The following is a 17,032-nucleotide window of genomic DNA, read 5'->3' as shown; positions in this document are numbered from 1 at the left end:
TAATAAAAATATTTGCATCTACATAGAAAAATTAGCATTGTTTTTCTAAAGACTCTCACGTTTATTTCATACATCTGTTTTAATTTACAACAAATCATTTCCACAAAAAAACATACATCCTAATTTTTTAAAGCATATTAACACAAAAATATGTCAGAACAGGAACAGTCTTGTAGCTTCAATACATTCATAACTAAATAATTCATGGTTCACCAAGAGAAAAATACGCAAAAAAAAAAACCAAAAGTACAAATATACATTTATATTTAAAGCATTATATTTCTGATAATGTATAGGAAACTTTGTCTAATTTTCAAATATTTACATATTGTACTATTATAAAATTCGAATACCCATCACTTTTTGGTACTTACAAAGCATTTTTATGCAACAACCCTAGAAAGCGCATAATGAATCAGAGAATCTTTTTTTTAATTCTCAACTGAAGATTAATTACAATATTGTGTTGGTTTCTGCGATATATCAACATGAATCAGCCATAGGTATACATATGTCTCCTCCCTCTTGAGGGAATAAGAGCATCTTAAATACTCACTAAAACACAGAATTAGGTGATACTCAGGGAAAAAAAAATTTACCTGTGTAGCATGTCTGGGGCCTGGTTCAACAGTGTGTAATACTGTCTCACAAATTCCCGCCCGACCAGCAGGGGACTAGGCTTCTCCATAACCATTGCTTTGGTCAATTCAACCTGGAAAAAAAAAAATCAAATATGTTCTACCTGATAGATCAAGTATAAGGGGAGAAAGGAGCAGGGGCGGAGACTGAATCATTTAGTTGAGATTGACTCATAGACCAAAAAGATCACTTCAGCAATTCTTGGGTTTTAAAAGGAATAAACATTATAAGAAACAAAGCAAACCCACATAGACCAGTGAGATTTTATACGTTCAAATTTACTGTAATCAGACAAATGCTATGGGGAAAAAAATATCCCTATGAAGAATTAACTCATCATTATTCCCAATATTCAATTTCTGTAAACTGAACATAACAACGTCAAAGGTACATATTTACAACATGCATTTCAATTTTCCCAAGCTACTAAACTCAGTTAAAAGGGTTCCACCTGTAACATTACAACATACTGCCGTGGTGGTATTAGGTTCAAGTGCGACAATACAGCTTTGACAATACAGATACACAATATCACATTTTTAGTCAAACTAAATCAGAGATTTTTACTACCTTTAAAAAATTCTAAATTGCTTATTTTATATCTAGATCAAAAAATGAAATCAGGCAAAAAGTAACAAGCAAGATGTTTTTATTCAACAAAATAATCCCTGCCATCTCAAAATTAAGACTTAAAGTGAGTGCACTGGAATATTTAAAAAGGCACCTGGCACATGGTAAGTTTTCAAATACTGTCACTCACTACTTTTAAAAACCCTTTCAAAAACGTATCTGGCATGAGATCACCCAATTTTTCATTTGAGGAGATAAAATCACCCTGAACTTTATAAACATAAAGACAAAGAGAGGTATGTATAATTAACTACAGCTTAAAGAAGAAATAAGAGAAACTGCATTACAGTTTTCTTAAAGAATGGGCAAAATGGATTGAATTTGGTTCTTGCACAAGCAGGATGTGGAGACGTTTATCCTTCTCTAGTCTATGATTGCATTATTCCTAAATTACCTGTACCATTTATTACTTGTTTCACCAAACTCTACGAAACTAGACTAATAACATCAATCTAACTGTATCCTTTGACACTGCTAAGTAGTTTCACTATAAATTTCTAAATAATACTTTATCAAATACTGCTTACCACATTCAATCTTCTCATGCAAAATGATGAAAATCCTCCAGGTTACAATATCAAAGGTTAAGAAAAAGAAAAACTTACAGACCACATCTACAACTTCTCCTTTCCCTTTGAGATTATCTAGATAATTCAAATTAAAAAAAAAAAAAAAAAAACTCCATCAGCTCGATTACACCATTATCATCAATGCTTTATCTTAGGTCATTGCCATAAAGCCACGAAAGGGAAACTTATTTATATTTATATAGCAAATCGATCTTTACTTCATTTGTGATTTTTTTCTTTTACTATTATAATTCTGAAGCTTCTCAGAAAAATCTGTATTATTCACCAAGTTTCTTATTAGTTTAACAGTTTATAGAATTGAGTATCTTGCAAACTAGGGTCTCAATTAGCATTTTAAAATGTTTCAAATAGATGACACTTTATTTCAGGATTACCTCATATAGTCTTGCAGACTCCCAAGGATTATATTCACACTATAAGCACTATATGGTTCCATTAAATTGGAAACTCCAGCTCAAGTCTCTCCTTTAAGCTCATCTATAATAAATATCAACCAATCAGCTCAAGGGAAATGGTAGCACTACTTAAAAATAATACCTCTGTCAACTACAGAAGTTGACAGATACTTCTGTCAACTGTATCTCAATAATTGAGAAAAAAATAAAAAGTAACAGAATACACATTATTTTAGTGCTAAGAAACTATATTGCTTCAATGCTTAAAATAAAGGAGGGGACTGATTCTTAAAATAGCCAATGGCTTCAAGAATTCTATATAAGTCATGGTCAGATAAAAAGAACATTTGAAAGAAGGCTGCAAGCTTCCTTTAAGAGTTAAGTTTCTTAAGAGACCATTTCTTATGTAACTTTCTAGCTCCAAAACTGTATCTGACACACTCATGAATAAAAAGCTTTCTTTCATTCATCATTTTCATCACAAAAGAGGTTTATCTTTTGTTTTTTTGGTTAGAATTTTATACAAGCAAAGCAGATTTTTGATCATCCATTTGTCAGGCTGAACTGTCAAGGTTGTCCAGAATTCAGATTATAACAGCAGATACTTTTTTTTTCAATGATTAAGAACAGGTCAAAGAGAAAACTAAGCAAAGATGCTTAGGAAAAAAAAATCTAAGCTGCCTGAGAGGGAACAGACTGGGAAGGACCTGAGGGGAACTGCCTGGGGTGAGAGGACTTGACGCATTTGAGTGATGGCTTATTGTACAAAACTAAAAATCTTTTCAAATTGAACTTTAAAATTCTATAATTTTGTGGTTTGCAAATTATGCCTCAAAAGTTTAAATAAATAAAAAAAAATGATATGATATTGAAATGATAAAATGTTGTAGAGTAATTAACAATACTGAACACCCAACAGCACCAGTGACTACAAAATGTTTGGGGAAGTTCTTCAGTCATCTAAGACCATACTCTGCAAGTTTTGTGAATAAAGTCAGCATTTCCAGTAAAAAACAAACTGTGGGACTTCCCTGGTGGTAGAGAGGTTAAGAATCTGCCTGCCAATGCTGGGGATGCAGGGTCGATCCCTGATCCAGGAAGAGTCCACATCCTGAGGAGCAACTAAGCCCGTGGGGTCCAAGTACTGGTCGCACACTCCAGAGACTGCGAGCACCAACTGCTGAGCCCCGCGCACTGGGGCCTGCGCTCCACAACAAGAGCAGCCACTGCAGCCAGACGCTCACACGCAGCAAGGAGACCCAGCCCAACCGAAAATACATTTAAAAAAGAAAACTTTGGCATTTGAACCCAAAGGATTTAGTCTATATGAGACTCAATCAATTCTCATCAGAAAAATTTTATTTGGTTAATTAGCTCTCTGAAATCTCCATCTTCATTTCTAGTTCAAACATAAAACAGAAGCTATGAGGATATGTTAACATTGTACCTTCTGAGAATAAAGTCTCACCCTGGTTCATTAGAACTCTCAGTTCTATCAAATTATATCTAAAATAATGAAAGCAAACAAAATCAAATTGTATCTAAAATAATGAAAGCAAACAAAATCAAATTGCATTTTCTCAGAAAAACTAATGTTTTACCAGTTCCTGATCTATTATAATTAGAAACTATGCATACCAATGAAAATATATGCTAAAAATTTCTCAAGATCCTCCCTTATTTATTAAATACTCCTGAAACACTGTGCCCTTCTAGAAAAGCTTTTGCAAATTTAAAATACTATGGATTCTGGTTATTACTTATATAACAGCACATGCCTATGGATACATTACTGGTTGGACTATGAAGCATGTACCATAATCAGAAATAGGAAACAAACTAGATAGTCTTATCCTTTTTAATTATCAACAGCAAATCCTCCTTCCTCGTGCTGATGTGAAGACTGGGAGACTTCCTAAAATATAACATACCACTCCCAAGACTAAATAAGTAAGTCTGCTGAACATTCCAATTATATCTAATTTGGAGACCACTCTCTTTTAACACTGCTTTCAGATCTAAAGGACAAACTTTTGGGGGCATATATTACAACTCGGAAATCAGTGTAGTCTAGAAAGATCAGTGATGAAAGAAACAGGACCTGGCAAAAATAAAGGGAAAGGGAAGAAATCACTCACTTTCATTCAAGTTTACATTCCACTAATTTTCTATCCAACTTTGTAATGTTGTGACTGTCATAATATGCCAAAATGGGCATAGGGGACAAGAAAAAATTTTAAAAATTATACTTTCTCTTACTTTTTCAAGAAATACTTTAAAGGTCCTAGGTTAGAGAAAGGGGAATTACAGAACAGTTCTTGCTCTAAAGAAGTAAAGGAAAACATGGCCACTTAGACATACATCCACTACTGTATTCCTGAGCTATTAACAATTTCTCTAGTGCCCCTCAGTTCTTTCATCTCTAAAATTAAAATCATAACTGCAAGAACTAAGTGTATGATAGCACTTAATATTAACTGTTACAATATATTGATATTGTAACTATTAACTGTAACAACCAACTGTAACAAAACTGTAACATTTCTACATTCCACCATTTTCTGTCACCCAGAAGACTATTTCCTTAACCATTTTGCTAGCAAAATAAAAACAGGATTATCTCTTTCAAGAATAAGTTTTCTACAGAGTTCCCTTGGACTACAAAAAGCCCAAGCACCTAATATAAAACTATGTTTTACTGAACTTCTAGGCTGACTTGATGACAAGTGTTCCACTCATGAATGCCACGCAGGAAGACTCGCCCGTATGCCCGCAGAATGTGACTGGTCCAATTAAACTGTAAAACCAAATCAAGTGCACGTCTTAGTATCGTAACTTTTAAAACATGCATCGTGAAGATAAAATAATTTTAGTGTGTTCACACTACGTTACATTTAAAAATTTCTACTCTTTAAAAAATATAAACAAAGCATCATGTATATTTTTGCTCAGTGGCTCAGTCGTGCCCAACTCTTTGCCACTCCATGGACCGTATCCATGGACTATAGCCTGCCTAGGTTCCTCTAGGCACAGGATTTTCCTGGCAAGAATACTGGAATGGGTTGCCATTTCCTACTCCAGGGGATGTTCCCAATCCAGGGTTCCAACCTGTGTCTCCTGCACTGGAAGGCAGATTCTGGGAAGCCCCAAGATAGTCACATAAGCACTTAAAAGATTAAAAAGTGATACAATTGATAACTACGCCAGTTTAACTGGAGTGAATTTGAGTATTTCTGGGAAACTACAATATAAAGTCACCCTATTTATAGCAGTCATATAAAGTCAGTATGAACTAGATCTCAGAAACACAGTCACTTGCCAAATAGGTACTTGTATGATAGCCCTGAAACGTTCTTAAGTGTGTTCAGTATATGTAAGTACATTGTTCAGATACACAGGTAAATATATTTTTAAAATTGTCTGGATATAAAAATAGACAAATAGACCAACCAAACAGAATAAAGAAATATACTCACACATAAATAGACAACTGATTTCCAAAAGGGCAGACAATTCAGTAGAAAAAGGGTATTCTTTTCAACAAATGGTGCTAGAACAACTGCATATCCATATATAGAGAGAGAACCTCAATTCAAGCTTCACAGTATATTAAAATTTAACTCAATAATTTTAGATGAAACCTAAAACTATAAAAATTCTAAAGAGAATCTTAATGACCTTGGGTCATTTTTGGATATAACAAAAATGTATTCTATAATAAGACAGATTGATAATGTGAACTCCCATCAAAATTAAAACCTTTCAGGGACTTATCTAGAGGTCCAGTGGTTAAGATTCAGTGCTTCCAATGCAGGGGGTGCAGGTCTGATCCCTGGTCAGGAAGCTAGGATTTTGTACACTGGGTGATATGGCCAAAAAAGTTTTCACTTTGCAAGAGAGACTATTAAGAGAATGCAAAGGCAAAGGCTTGCAGTAAATATCTGCAAAGCAACTTATATCCAGAATATATAAAGAACTCTCAAAGCTGAATAACCCCATGAAGAATTAGTGTAAGACCTAGAGACAATTCATCAAAGAAATTATGAAAAATGCTGATCAATATTATCGGTAATTACAGAAATGCAAAACAAAACCACAGTAAAGTACCACTGACACACCTGTCAGAGTGACAACTTCAAAGGCTGACTCTACAGTGTTGCAGAGAAGGAAATGGCATCCCACTCCAGTGCTCTTGCCTGGAGAATCCCAGGGACGGGGGAGCCTGGTGGGCTGCCGTCTATGGGGTCGCAGAGTCGGACACGACTGAAGTGACTTAGCAGCAGCAGCAGCATACAGTGTTGGCCAGGATATCGAGGAAAAGGAACATTCAAATACTGCTTGCAGGAATGTAAAACAGTATAACCACTTTGGAAAAGTTAGGCAGCTTTTTAAGAAGCTCTATTTGTAATAGCCAAAAGCTGGAAACAAACCTATTTCCTCCAGAAGGTGAATGGATAAACAAATTGTTGTATATTATAGAACAGAATAGTCAATACTAGTCAGCAATTTAAAAAAAAAGAAGCACATATTGTATGATTCCATTTATATAAAAATTCTAGAAAGTATAAACTGATCTTCAGTGACAGAAAGCAGGTAAGGGATCCCTGGGGGCAGAGGAGGAGGGGGAGTGGACAAGAGAGAGAGAATGCAAAGGAGCACGAGCGACTCTGGGGGATGAGCGCTATTTTCACCGCGGTCTTGGCTGTGGTGATGGTTTGTTTCATGGGTATAAACAATGCCAAAAGCTATCAGATTCTACACTTGAAGTATGTGCAGTTTACTGTATGTCAATCATACCTCAATAAAGCTATTTTTTAACCCACTAATATAACAGCTTGGAAAGACAAAAGGTTGTCTCACAAGAAGAGAGCAGAATGGGAACGTACACATGAAAATAAGCAAATTTAAAAGAGTGATGCAAAATGTTAACTGCCAATTCTGAGACAGAGACATTTAAGAAATTTTTTTACTCTATTTTAATACCTATCAAAAACACTAAGGAGAAATAAACAGTGAGAGTTTCTGTCTACTAACATAAGTGTACTAAACTATTGTGAAGTTTGCTGCAAGGCTATGCTATGTATTCAAACACGTGAAATCTGGCTTAACTATCAGAAATAAAAATGCTTTCCAGGAACCAGAGAAACTATTGCAGAAACCAAGCTACTCTAGCAAGAGCAGCATAACCATCACTGAACTTACTACTGTTCAATCTATTTTCCAAACTCCTCACATTTACCACCTGTTACCCTCCTTCAAAGTTCTTCCTGACAACTCCTTGGAGAAATGGGACAGGCAAAAATATAGGGTGAGTCTGAAGTATCTGATAAAGGAAATGCTTAAAAAAAAAAAAAAAAAAGGCAAACATCAAAAGGACACAAGTCAAAACTAGAACAACTGAAGCAATAAAGTAATAAGTAAAAAAGCAAAATTAAGTTTGAAGAACACTGGATTACAACCCCCTAAAATAACTAAAAATCTAAAAATTAATGGGTAAAGTGTTTAAAAAATGGGAAAATGAAGTTCTTAAAAAATATAGCAGGACTTTTCTGGTGGTCCACCAGTTAAAACTCTTGTGCTTCCAATGCAGGGAACCTGGGTTCAATCCCTAGTCAGGGAACTAGATCCCACCTGCCATAATGAAGAGTTCAGAGCCACAACTAATGATCCTGTGTAAAGACCCTGCACAGCCAAATAAGTAATTTTTTTAAATGAGAATAGACACCTTTCTTACAAAAGAATTTTAAATGTAGAAAAAAACAAGGGAAATATAGAATTACCATGAGAACACCTCAAGAGCTGCAGGCAACATCTACTAATAAATGAAAAAATTTAGCAGGGAAACTAGAGAAACAGAGTATCTGCTTAAGTTCCAAGTGTCTTCCCCCCAAAATGTTCAGTTACCTACAGTGGCAGCTTTAATACATGTTCACAAATTCTAAGGCTCTCCTTCCTTAGTGACTAGCTTCCAATGAAAATAATGCAAAGGAAAGAAATACTACCTGGGAGCCACCATATTATCAAGTGATCAAGGTTAAAGTCAACCAGGATTGATATTATGTGCCCCGGGACATGGTGGGAAGGCTAAATCACCTCTGGTATTTTCCCCAACTTCTATAACCTTAGTCTACCCAACACCAAGTACACTCAAATTGAGATCAAGTGTCAAGGTCATTAAACACAAAGAAAATACAACAAACTGGCACAGATCAGAGGAGCGAAACCAGGGAGACTGGAGGACTAACTGCAATGTGGTATCTTGGCCTGGATTCTGAAACAGAAAAAAGGACATGAGTGGAAAAACTAAGGAAATACAAATAACGTCAGTCCTTTAGTTAACAGGACTTTATCAACATCAATTTCTTACTGTCGATAAATGCATCATGATTAGGTATGATGCTAACAAGCAAGATGAGTGAAGGATATACAAGACATGTCTGTATTCCAACTCTCCTATAAATCTAAAATATCTCAAAAACAAGTTTCCCCAAGAGAAAAAAACTTAAGAATTGGGAAACTTAATTCACTAACTTTTCTTGGTTTTTAATATCCCTCCCCCAATCCAGCAGTAAAACCCAGTCAACTAGATTTACAATTAAGCAAAAATCTGGCCTAAGACGAAAAAATACTTTTATAATACTTTGTCTATGAAATTCCTTAAACATGAATTTCCTATGCTTTAGATCTCATAAAGTATAGGTGGATGTATGCCAGAAGTAAGCTTAAGATAGTTGATAAACATGGGGTATACTTGAGGCAGGTTAAAAAAAAACCTAAAAAGGCAGGTGCCACTGATGCCTTCCAAGATTCTAAAACCTTGAAAATTTTTTAAATAAGGAAATATATCTAGCACATATCTCTACTAGATACACCACGAGCTTTAGAAAATAGTTTAAGACAATTACTTGGGTTACGGAGCTCTAGGTCTTATAAGCAAAAACATGAGAACACCTAAAATGTGTGAAAGAACTTCAAAAACACATAAAGGGTTATACAAACAAGCAACGATGCTGCCACACAGCCACCGAAGGATGACATTCCCACCAAGTCAAAGTGTGTCCCATGCAAGAAGCCAGTTTTTTCTATGAACCATCTCTAGTATTTGCTTTTTATTAAATATCTGAAATACATCACACAGGCTAAACAGCTAAGCAGACTGACATGAGAGACTGGCCAGTGGTCAGAAGTGGAAATCTATCACTTGATGTCGTCTAAAGCCTTGATTTTATTTACAAAGGCCAGTCTTCAAGAGAACTTTTAATTACTTTCTGCTCTGTAAAGCTCCCTCTTCCCACTCTTCATGTGCAAATTTTTCCTAACTCTTCACCCTCTTCACCTAATCAGGTTTGCAATTAAGTTTTCCCAACCAAAGCCAGATGACACGACTAAGGATACTAAAAAAATAAACAGAATGCTGATTTTTGAGATTTAAAAACATAAATGTAGTTGTTCACCATAGAGTGATCACCAACTACAAGTGATTATAGTGCTGAACCTCAAATTTAACTCCATGGCTGGAAGGATAGTATTGTACTAAATGTCCTATAGCTGTTAAAAACTCACTAGCCAGAGGTGGGAAAAAAAGCTTTTCTTACCTACCTACTTTAACAATCATCTTCTTTTTAAAATCAGTAAACCTTGCCAAGGCAGTCTTAAAGCACAATTAAATGAATATACAATTTATACTTGAATTTTGAAATATTTTAAAAAACAAATCTGCAAAATGCTGAGATCAAGTAACTAATGTTATAAACTGGCAAAAAGAAAAATTGGTTTAGGTCATACATGCAGGCTTTATATCAAATTTCATCTTTTAACACTGCCCCATCCATCTTAAGTATATACAGTTCACAAACCTATACAAATTTAAAACTAACTTCTGCCCTTTACTTTCTAGCCAAACTACTAAAACAAACTATTAAAAATGTAAATTACCAAAACCTGCTGTGAAGTAGGTCACCAAGAAACATTACCAAATCTAATGTTCCCTTAACAGACTGTCAGCTGAGAACAGCAAACCTGAGTTAAGTAAAAGAACAAAGAACTACCTACTTTTCTACCAGTTAGAAGAGGTACAAAAGCTTATATTAAAAGGATTTAACAACAAAAGTAATCTCTAGTTTGGATGGGAGACTGGAAGGCAGACAAGTCTTATATTATCACAATTTGCTTCAATTAATTAATTTGCTCCAGGTAAATGAAAGCACAAGTCCTCAACCAGGCTACCAATCTGTGAAATACATTTTCATACTCCTACCAAACTGGAACCCATTTGCCTGAAGTCAAGAGATTTTTTAAAATATCTAAAGGGGAAACTAGCAAAAATTTCCCTCATTTAATGCACAAACTTTCATTCTGATATTTACCTCAAGTAACAATTAGTGGACTCAAAATTAAGTTTAAATGTTGGTCATTAGTGTTTCAACGTTTGATAACTTAAAATGTTACTAGTTAAGTGGTGTCTAAATGCAGGTAACTGTAATGGTTACAAGAAGGCAGGTTCGGGAACTTCCCTGGTGGTCCAATGGTTAGGACTCCGAGATCCCAGTGCAGGGGGCCCAGGGTCACTCCCTGCTCAGGGAACTAGATCCTACATGCCTCAACAAAGACCCAGCACAGGCAAAAAAAAATTTTTTAATATACAAATTTTTTTTAAAAAGGCAAGTTCCAAGGAAAACAATGTTCTACTCCAAGCTATCTGCCATTCAGGAAAACACCAACAAAGCTTAAGAGCCTATTCATAAGATATTTCGATCCTGTATTTACTGCTACTTTCAGTTAAGAAATATGGAAATTACTGGGTAAATGGAAATACAAAAGTGTTTCAAAGCTTTTTAATTTACTTATGAAGATGTGAATCATGAGTTCCCTCCAGCAGCAAAATAAGGGCTTCCCTAGTGGCTCAGACAGTAAAGAATCTGTCTGAATGCGGAAGACCTGGGTTTGATCCTTGGGTTGGGACGAGCCCCTGGAGAAGGGAACAGCTACCAATCCAATTTTCTGGCCTGGAGAATTCCATGGATAGAAGAGCCTGGCAGGCTACAGTCCATGGGGTCTCAAAGAGTCGGACATGACTGCGCGACTTTCACTTAGCAGCAAAAAAATTCTTATATAAAGGTCAATTCTAAAAAGTGTATACACACACAAAATAGATTTTTAAAAGAGAGAGAAAGGAAAAGGTTGACAGTCATTTCAATCAAAATTAATTCGGAAGAGTTAGCTCCAAAACTCATTGCAGCTTTAGCTCAAGTAGAGACATTTGTGATGCCAAGTAATGATTCATACCTGCAACACAGGAATATTTATTATTTCATTAAGCCAAGGAATAAACTAGCTTTGAAAAATCTCAAATGTAACTCTACTAGAAAAATTTACACTCAAGTTTTTGAAAGTGTCTTCTACCTTTACATATAACGGGAGCATCTACAAAATACTAAATAAATGTATGAAGACAAAAGCTTTTCATCCATAGAAGTTCCTAACTGCCAGAAGGGTAAGATTTCCAACACCTCAATCACCCCTAATTCATCCAGCTTAGGCTCCACAGAGGGTCAAGCCTGTACTGTAAGTGGGCACCAAGCTTTCCACTCCAATTTCAAAATTTCACTTACACATGCTGGCCAGACTTGAACCTCATCGCTCTGCAACCTCATTTTTTTCAACTTCAGAAAACGAGGAAGTTAATCTTGTGGAAGGTCTTTCTCAAAACCTTGCTCCAATTAAAAAACGGAGGGAAAAAAAGATTCAAGATCTAACATCAGAGCCTAACTTCCTGCTGGCGATAACTTCCCATCATCAGGCCGTGAAGATTGAATCCGAGGAGGAACACTGTCCAGAATCACCTGGACGTATTGATTTTATTCTACACTTTCCCCAGAAGCATTTAGGGCAGCAAACCTATTGGAAGATGTGCACAAAGGAACCCTTTCTTACCCTTTGTCATAATCCCATGTCCAACCCTCTTCTCCCTGGAAACCCGCAAGTGGCCCAAGTACAAATAAATGCCTCTGCAGTCGGTCTTCCGAGGCTGCGGTTGTCCCCAGGGACTAGAGCTCTGGGGGCAAAGATACCCTGTGGCCGCACAGAACGCTGGAACAAAGAATGAAGCAGGTTCGGGGACTAGGAGTCAGAAGGCCTGAGTTCAAACAAATACCTGCCCCTTATGGGCCCGTGTGCCTCTGACCGTGTCACTCCATCTCTGAGCCTTCGAGTCGGCTGTAAAAATAGGAAAATCACTGTACCTACCTCATCGGGGCGTTTCAGGAGTAAAGAAACACACAAGTTGCTCCGCACAGTGCCTGGCACATAGTGAGGGCTTAGAAAAATGTTAGTTATTATCATCACTCAATACCCATGAACTCGCTGCCCCCCCCTTTACTCCCTGTACAAAAAATCGAAAACCTAGGAGCAGCATTTCGGCTTCCAGTGTCGACAAATTCTCACTGCACTTTCGTGCCTCACCTCCCCTCACCCCCTCCTCCCCCACCATCAAAGAAAAGCCTCCTCTGGTCTAGGTTAAGCTGGAGCCCCCACCAAAGGAGGAAGGCCTCGCTGGCGCGCGGGGAAAGCGAGCGGGAAAAGCTGACGATCCGGCCGCGCGGGGCCCCAGGCCCCCAAGATCACCCTGGGGCCCGGGCGGCGGCCGCGGCTCGCTCTCGCCCCGCGTGGCCGTTGAGCGCGGCACGCGCACGCGGCGGACGCGGACACGGCCACGCGCGCCGGGCCAGTGGGGGCGGGGGGCGGAGAGTCGCCGCGCGCCCGTGCGCCCGCCGCGCGCGCCTGCGGCCGTTGGGGAGGGGGGGGCGGACGGTGGGCGCGCCTGGCGCGGTCGCCGTTCGGACTTCTCCTCCCTCCCATCAGAGCCCCAGTTAGTCCGCGTCCTGGGGCCGCCAAGCCCCGCCCACGCTCCGGCTTACCTGCGCGGCTGAGCGGGAGAGGAACAAGCTCTGCTCCACGGCACGGCAAAAGGTAAAAAAACCCCTCACGCAACTGCGTCCGCACACACGCGTGCTCCGTCGCCGGGCTATATAACGGTGACTCAGCCTAACTTGTTGCGGCCAGGTCGGCCAGGCTGGTGGCCAATCCCGACTGCGTCCTCTGGGCTTTTCGAGCAGCAATTGGGTACTGACTCAGGATGAAGGCGTGGCTCTTGATTGGCTTTAACTCATGCCTATAAGACTGTGAAGAGCTCGTTTCCCTAGTAACGAATTGGCACTGAGAGAGGCCAATAAGTGAAAGGTACGGTGTGAAGGAGGGAGGGAAGTTCTTTGATCGATGTCCATTGTAGCCAATAAATATGTGGGGCCGCTCCCATTCGTTAAAACGTCTTCCCCTGGGCGGAGATCAGTTCTCCCTGCAGGAGCGGTTGCTCCACAAGGTGGGGCCCGTGTACTTTGGGGAAGTAAACCCCAAGCAACTAGGAGGTGGGCGCCAGGATGGCCAAGGAAGCCCCCGGCCAATCGCAGCGCGGGAAGGAGCTGATTGACGCGGGGGTTGGACAGCACCAAGGAGACCGAGCCCCGGGTCTCCGTGCCCTCTGGGGCGGTTCTGAGGTTCTACTGGTCCCTACTTCTGTCTCCTGTTTCCTTTCCTTTCTTCACTCCTTGGGTGCGATCCCTGAGACCCCTGATCCCACGTTTTCCGCACAGTTTGATACCAGGGGAACCAGGTGATAAAGTTTCCCGTTGTTTGGTTGTTTTGTTTCTTTTTTATACCAACTTTATTTCCATGTGGCCGCCTAAGGGCACTTGGTGGCTCCCACCATTAGTCAGCACTATTGGACAACTATTCAGGGAAACCAGAGGGGAAAGTAACACCCATTGTGTACCTAAGATCCTGTTTAAAAAAAAAAAGTCTCACGTGAAGAGCATTGAGTTTAAAGACATACATTTCCACCCCGCGGTGCTCGGCAAGTGCTGCTGCAGGTCATTCGTGCGCGTCCATCCAGAAACGGGAGTTTGTAAATTCTCCTAACGGCTTGGGCCTTCCTGCAACATCCTGGGCGTCACCACCATTGTCATTCAGATTTCCAATGCTGTGGCTGTGGGGGTTTATTTCTTCGGGTCGTTATGTCTTGACAAGGTAGCTTGTCAAACGCCTTTGTGAACACCCCGAAGCTTTCGCGAAACACTTCATGCGCTAAGTGGTGCTCCAGACTGGTCCTGTCTACGTCTGTTACTGTTTTGTTGGGCCCTCTATTGGTCACCATGAGCGGTTTTATATGGAAACACAGGGTCACGCCTCGGTCCCGTTCTCCTTCCAGGCATGTGACCCTGCAGCAGGGGCTCGCGTTAAGTTTTGCAAATTTGGAAATGAAGCACGTGGAGCCTCTCTATTGGAGACAAGGGGGCGCGGACAGCAGCCGGTGAAGTCGGAGGTGCGGCCCCAGGAGCCAAGCAGGAGCATCCCTTTGGCCCCCTAAGCCCCATCCAGCAACGACTTGGCTCATTCAGCATTTATTGGGCTCCAGGGTCTGGGATCAGAGACGATCGAGACGCTGTCCCTGCTGGCTGTCATCCATTCAACAAGCCCGGGCGCCGCGCCGAGAGCTCCCCAAACTGGGGAACCGGTGTGTGGGGCTGTGGAGGCACCTGAGGGAACTCGGCTCAGGCAGAAGCTGCTAAAGGTTTTCTGGAGTAAGGAACCTACAGGATCGTGTTAACCTTGCTAAGAAACTTGAGCTTTATTCTGAGAGCGGTGGAGAGCCCCCGAAAGGTTTCTTAAAAGGGTGGAGTAAGACTTTTGCATTTTACAAGACAACTTTCCAAATTGAAAAGCTAATGAGAGCTGGTTAGCAACCCTTGAAATTCACAGATTGGTAATTTAACCCAGTTGGCCTGAGATCGGGGGTCCAGGCTATTCTTGATCACATTTGGAGCGAATTTTAAGTGATACAGACAGTTCTTTTTGTAGGACTTTTGGCAGTCTGTTAAAATTGTGTTTATTTCCCTTCTTGCTTGAAAGCCATGTGGCTTTACCAAGAGGCATGTACTTGGTGTTCATTACAGCACTGTCCACTTTGTTATGATATTTAAAAACTGAAAACATAACTACTCATGAATTTGCAAACTGACTAGCCAGTAATATACCCATAATATAGACTACTGTACAGCAGTTTAAAAGAGAATGAGAAAAAACTAGAAGAGAATGAGGTCAAACTATACTGATATGAGCTGATATCCTGTTGTTAATTGGATTAACTGACAAAAATCAAGTTGAACAAAATATACCATGAGTTCCAATTTATGTTAAAAATGAAAAACCAGAACTCTTGATTTCCATATGTTTAAATAGGTATGTAAGTGTGGAGGAAGGTGGGGGGGGGTGGGGATTTAAAACAAGTCATTCCCCTAGATTGGGAGTGGCAAGGATAATGTTACTTGAAAGTGTTACAATGATACTGTTTTCCTCTATGGTTTTGTCTAATATGTCTGTAGGAAGAAAGGAAAGGGAAATAGATTACCAGAGAGAGAATGTGGACAAGACCCCTCAGGTGGCTGTGACTGTCTTCCACAGGAGAGAGCAAGTTGGCATCTTCCTGTGGTCATTTCTGTACTGGAATCATAAACCCTCAGGAGGCAGATGCTGGATACTTAGTAAATGTTCAGCGAATAATTTGCCACCCTGGAAGTGTCTGGAGTGCTGGTTCTCAAGATGAGGGAGATTTTGCCCTCAGGAGACATGATCTTTTCATAACTACGTAGAGGGGCTACTGGCATCTAACAGATGCAAGCCAGGGAAGCCTAGGAGAGCCCCTTGATGAAGGGGCCAAATTAATACTGCTGGGGTGAGAAACCCTGATCTAATCATCTAAGGGAGAGTACCCGCCCTCCTCCTAGTCTTTCCACTGGTAAGCAAATTGTGCAAACCCCTCAGAATATGACTTCACCCTTTTTTTCCTGCCAGTTCTCCCCAGAGCTCTGAGAAACAGGGTGGAAAGGAAACAGGGCAAGATCCTGTGGGACTCTTCAGGTACATATCCTTTCTATGGCTTATTTCTTATTTTGGGGGGCGGGGGGGGGGAGATTTCAGCCTCCTTGACCCTCCTTGAGTTCCAAAGGGCTGGTTCAAATTGTTGGTAGTCAGGGAAGGGAGAAGATGCAAAGACAAAAGGAGGAGTAGTCAAGAAAGGATAGTGCAGCCTGGGGGTAGGGTCCCGGTTCCTCCTTAAGAAATATGCATAACAATATCTTTTGAGTTCTGCGGGAACTAAGGCCCCCACCCAGGAGGAGGATGGTAACTTAAGGCTGAGAGTCAAGTTCCCTAGAACCATCCCATTACCTCACCACCAACCAATCAGAAGAAAGTCACGGGTGGTGGTGGGGGGGGGTGGCCAAATGGGACCAAGATGGCAGACAAGACTAGACCTTGATCCTCAATCAGCAAATGAAATGACACACCCAGAGGCGCCATGACAGTTCACAAGACCAAGGAGTGGGCATGGCCCAACTCCTGAAAATCTCCACCTTTCTCCAAAATAGATGGAATAATCCTCCCACTCATTAGCATATGAAATTACCCAGCCTATAAAAACTAACCATCCCATATTTCAAGCCCATACTCGCCCTCTGCAATGGCCCACATTGTCTGTGGAGTGTGCTTCTCTCTGAATCTGAATAAATCCACTTCTTACCTATCACTTTATCTCTCACTGAATTCTTTCTGCAATGAGACTTCAAGAACCTGAGCTTCATTAGGTCCAGGTTCCGTGGGTTTGGGCTGGATTCAAGTCCCAAGCTGAGGTAAACAGTTTCACCCTCACCCCAAATTTTACCAGTA

The 17,032-nt window shown here is 40.1% G+C and overlaps 1 protein-coding gene and 1 long non-coding RNA gene across 5 annotated transcripts in view; one reads left to right on the top strand and one right to left on the bottom strand.

The window, feature by feature from the left end:
- Positions 1–13,350, bottom strand: part of G3BP1 (G3BP stress granule assembly factor 1) — a 31,167-nt gene extending 17,817 nt beyond the window's left edge. For 2 of the 4 annotated variants that reach the window (XM_055558985.1, XM_055558998.1), the window contains exon 1: positions 600–712. In XM_055558985.1, coding sequence (XP_055414960.1) covers positions 600–694 — 95 coding nt within the window. In that variant the 5' untranslated portion in view covers positions 695–712. Of the gene's footprint in view, positions 1–599; positions 713–1,796; positions 1,888–13,170 lie in introns of those variants that run through there. The other 2 variants (XM_055558992.1, XM_055558976.1) reach the window with 2 other exon arrangements.
- Positions 13,351–13,779: 429 nt separating this feature from the next.
- LOC129635817 (uncharacterized) lies at positions 13,780–15,568 on the top strand. Its single transcript, XR_008706471.1, has 2 exons — positions 13,780–13,922; positions 14,517–15,568. It is a non-coding gene; the product is annotated as an uncharacterized LOC129635817 (long non-coding RNA).
- The last annotated feature ends 1,464 nt before the right edge of the window (positions 15,569–17,032 follow it).

This window comes from Bubalus kerabau, chromosome 1 (genome assembly GCF_029407905.1).
Source record: "Bubalus kerabau isolate K-KA32 ecotype Philippines breed swamp buffalo chromosome 1, PCC_UOA_SB_1v2, whole genome shotgun sequence".
In the NCBI taxonomy this organism is placed as follows: Eukaryota; Metazoa; Chordata; class Mammalia; order Artiodactyla; family Bovidae; genus Bubalus; species Bubalus kerabau.
The sequence above is the reverse complement of the archived record's forward strand: the minus strand, read 5'-3'. Positions and strand labels throughout refer to the sequence as shown.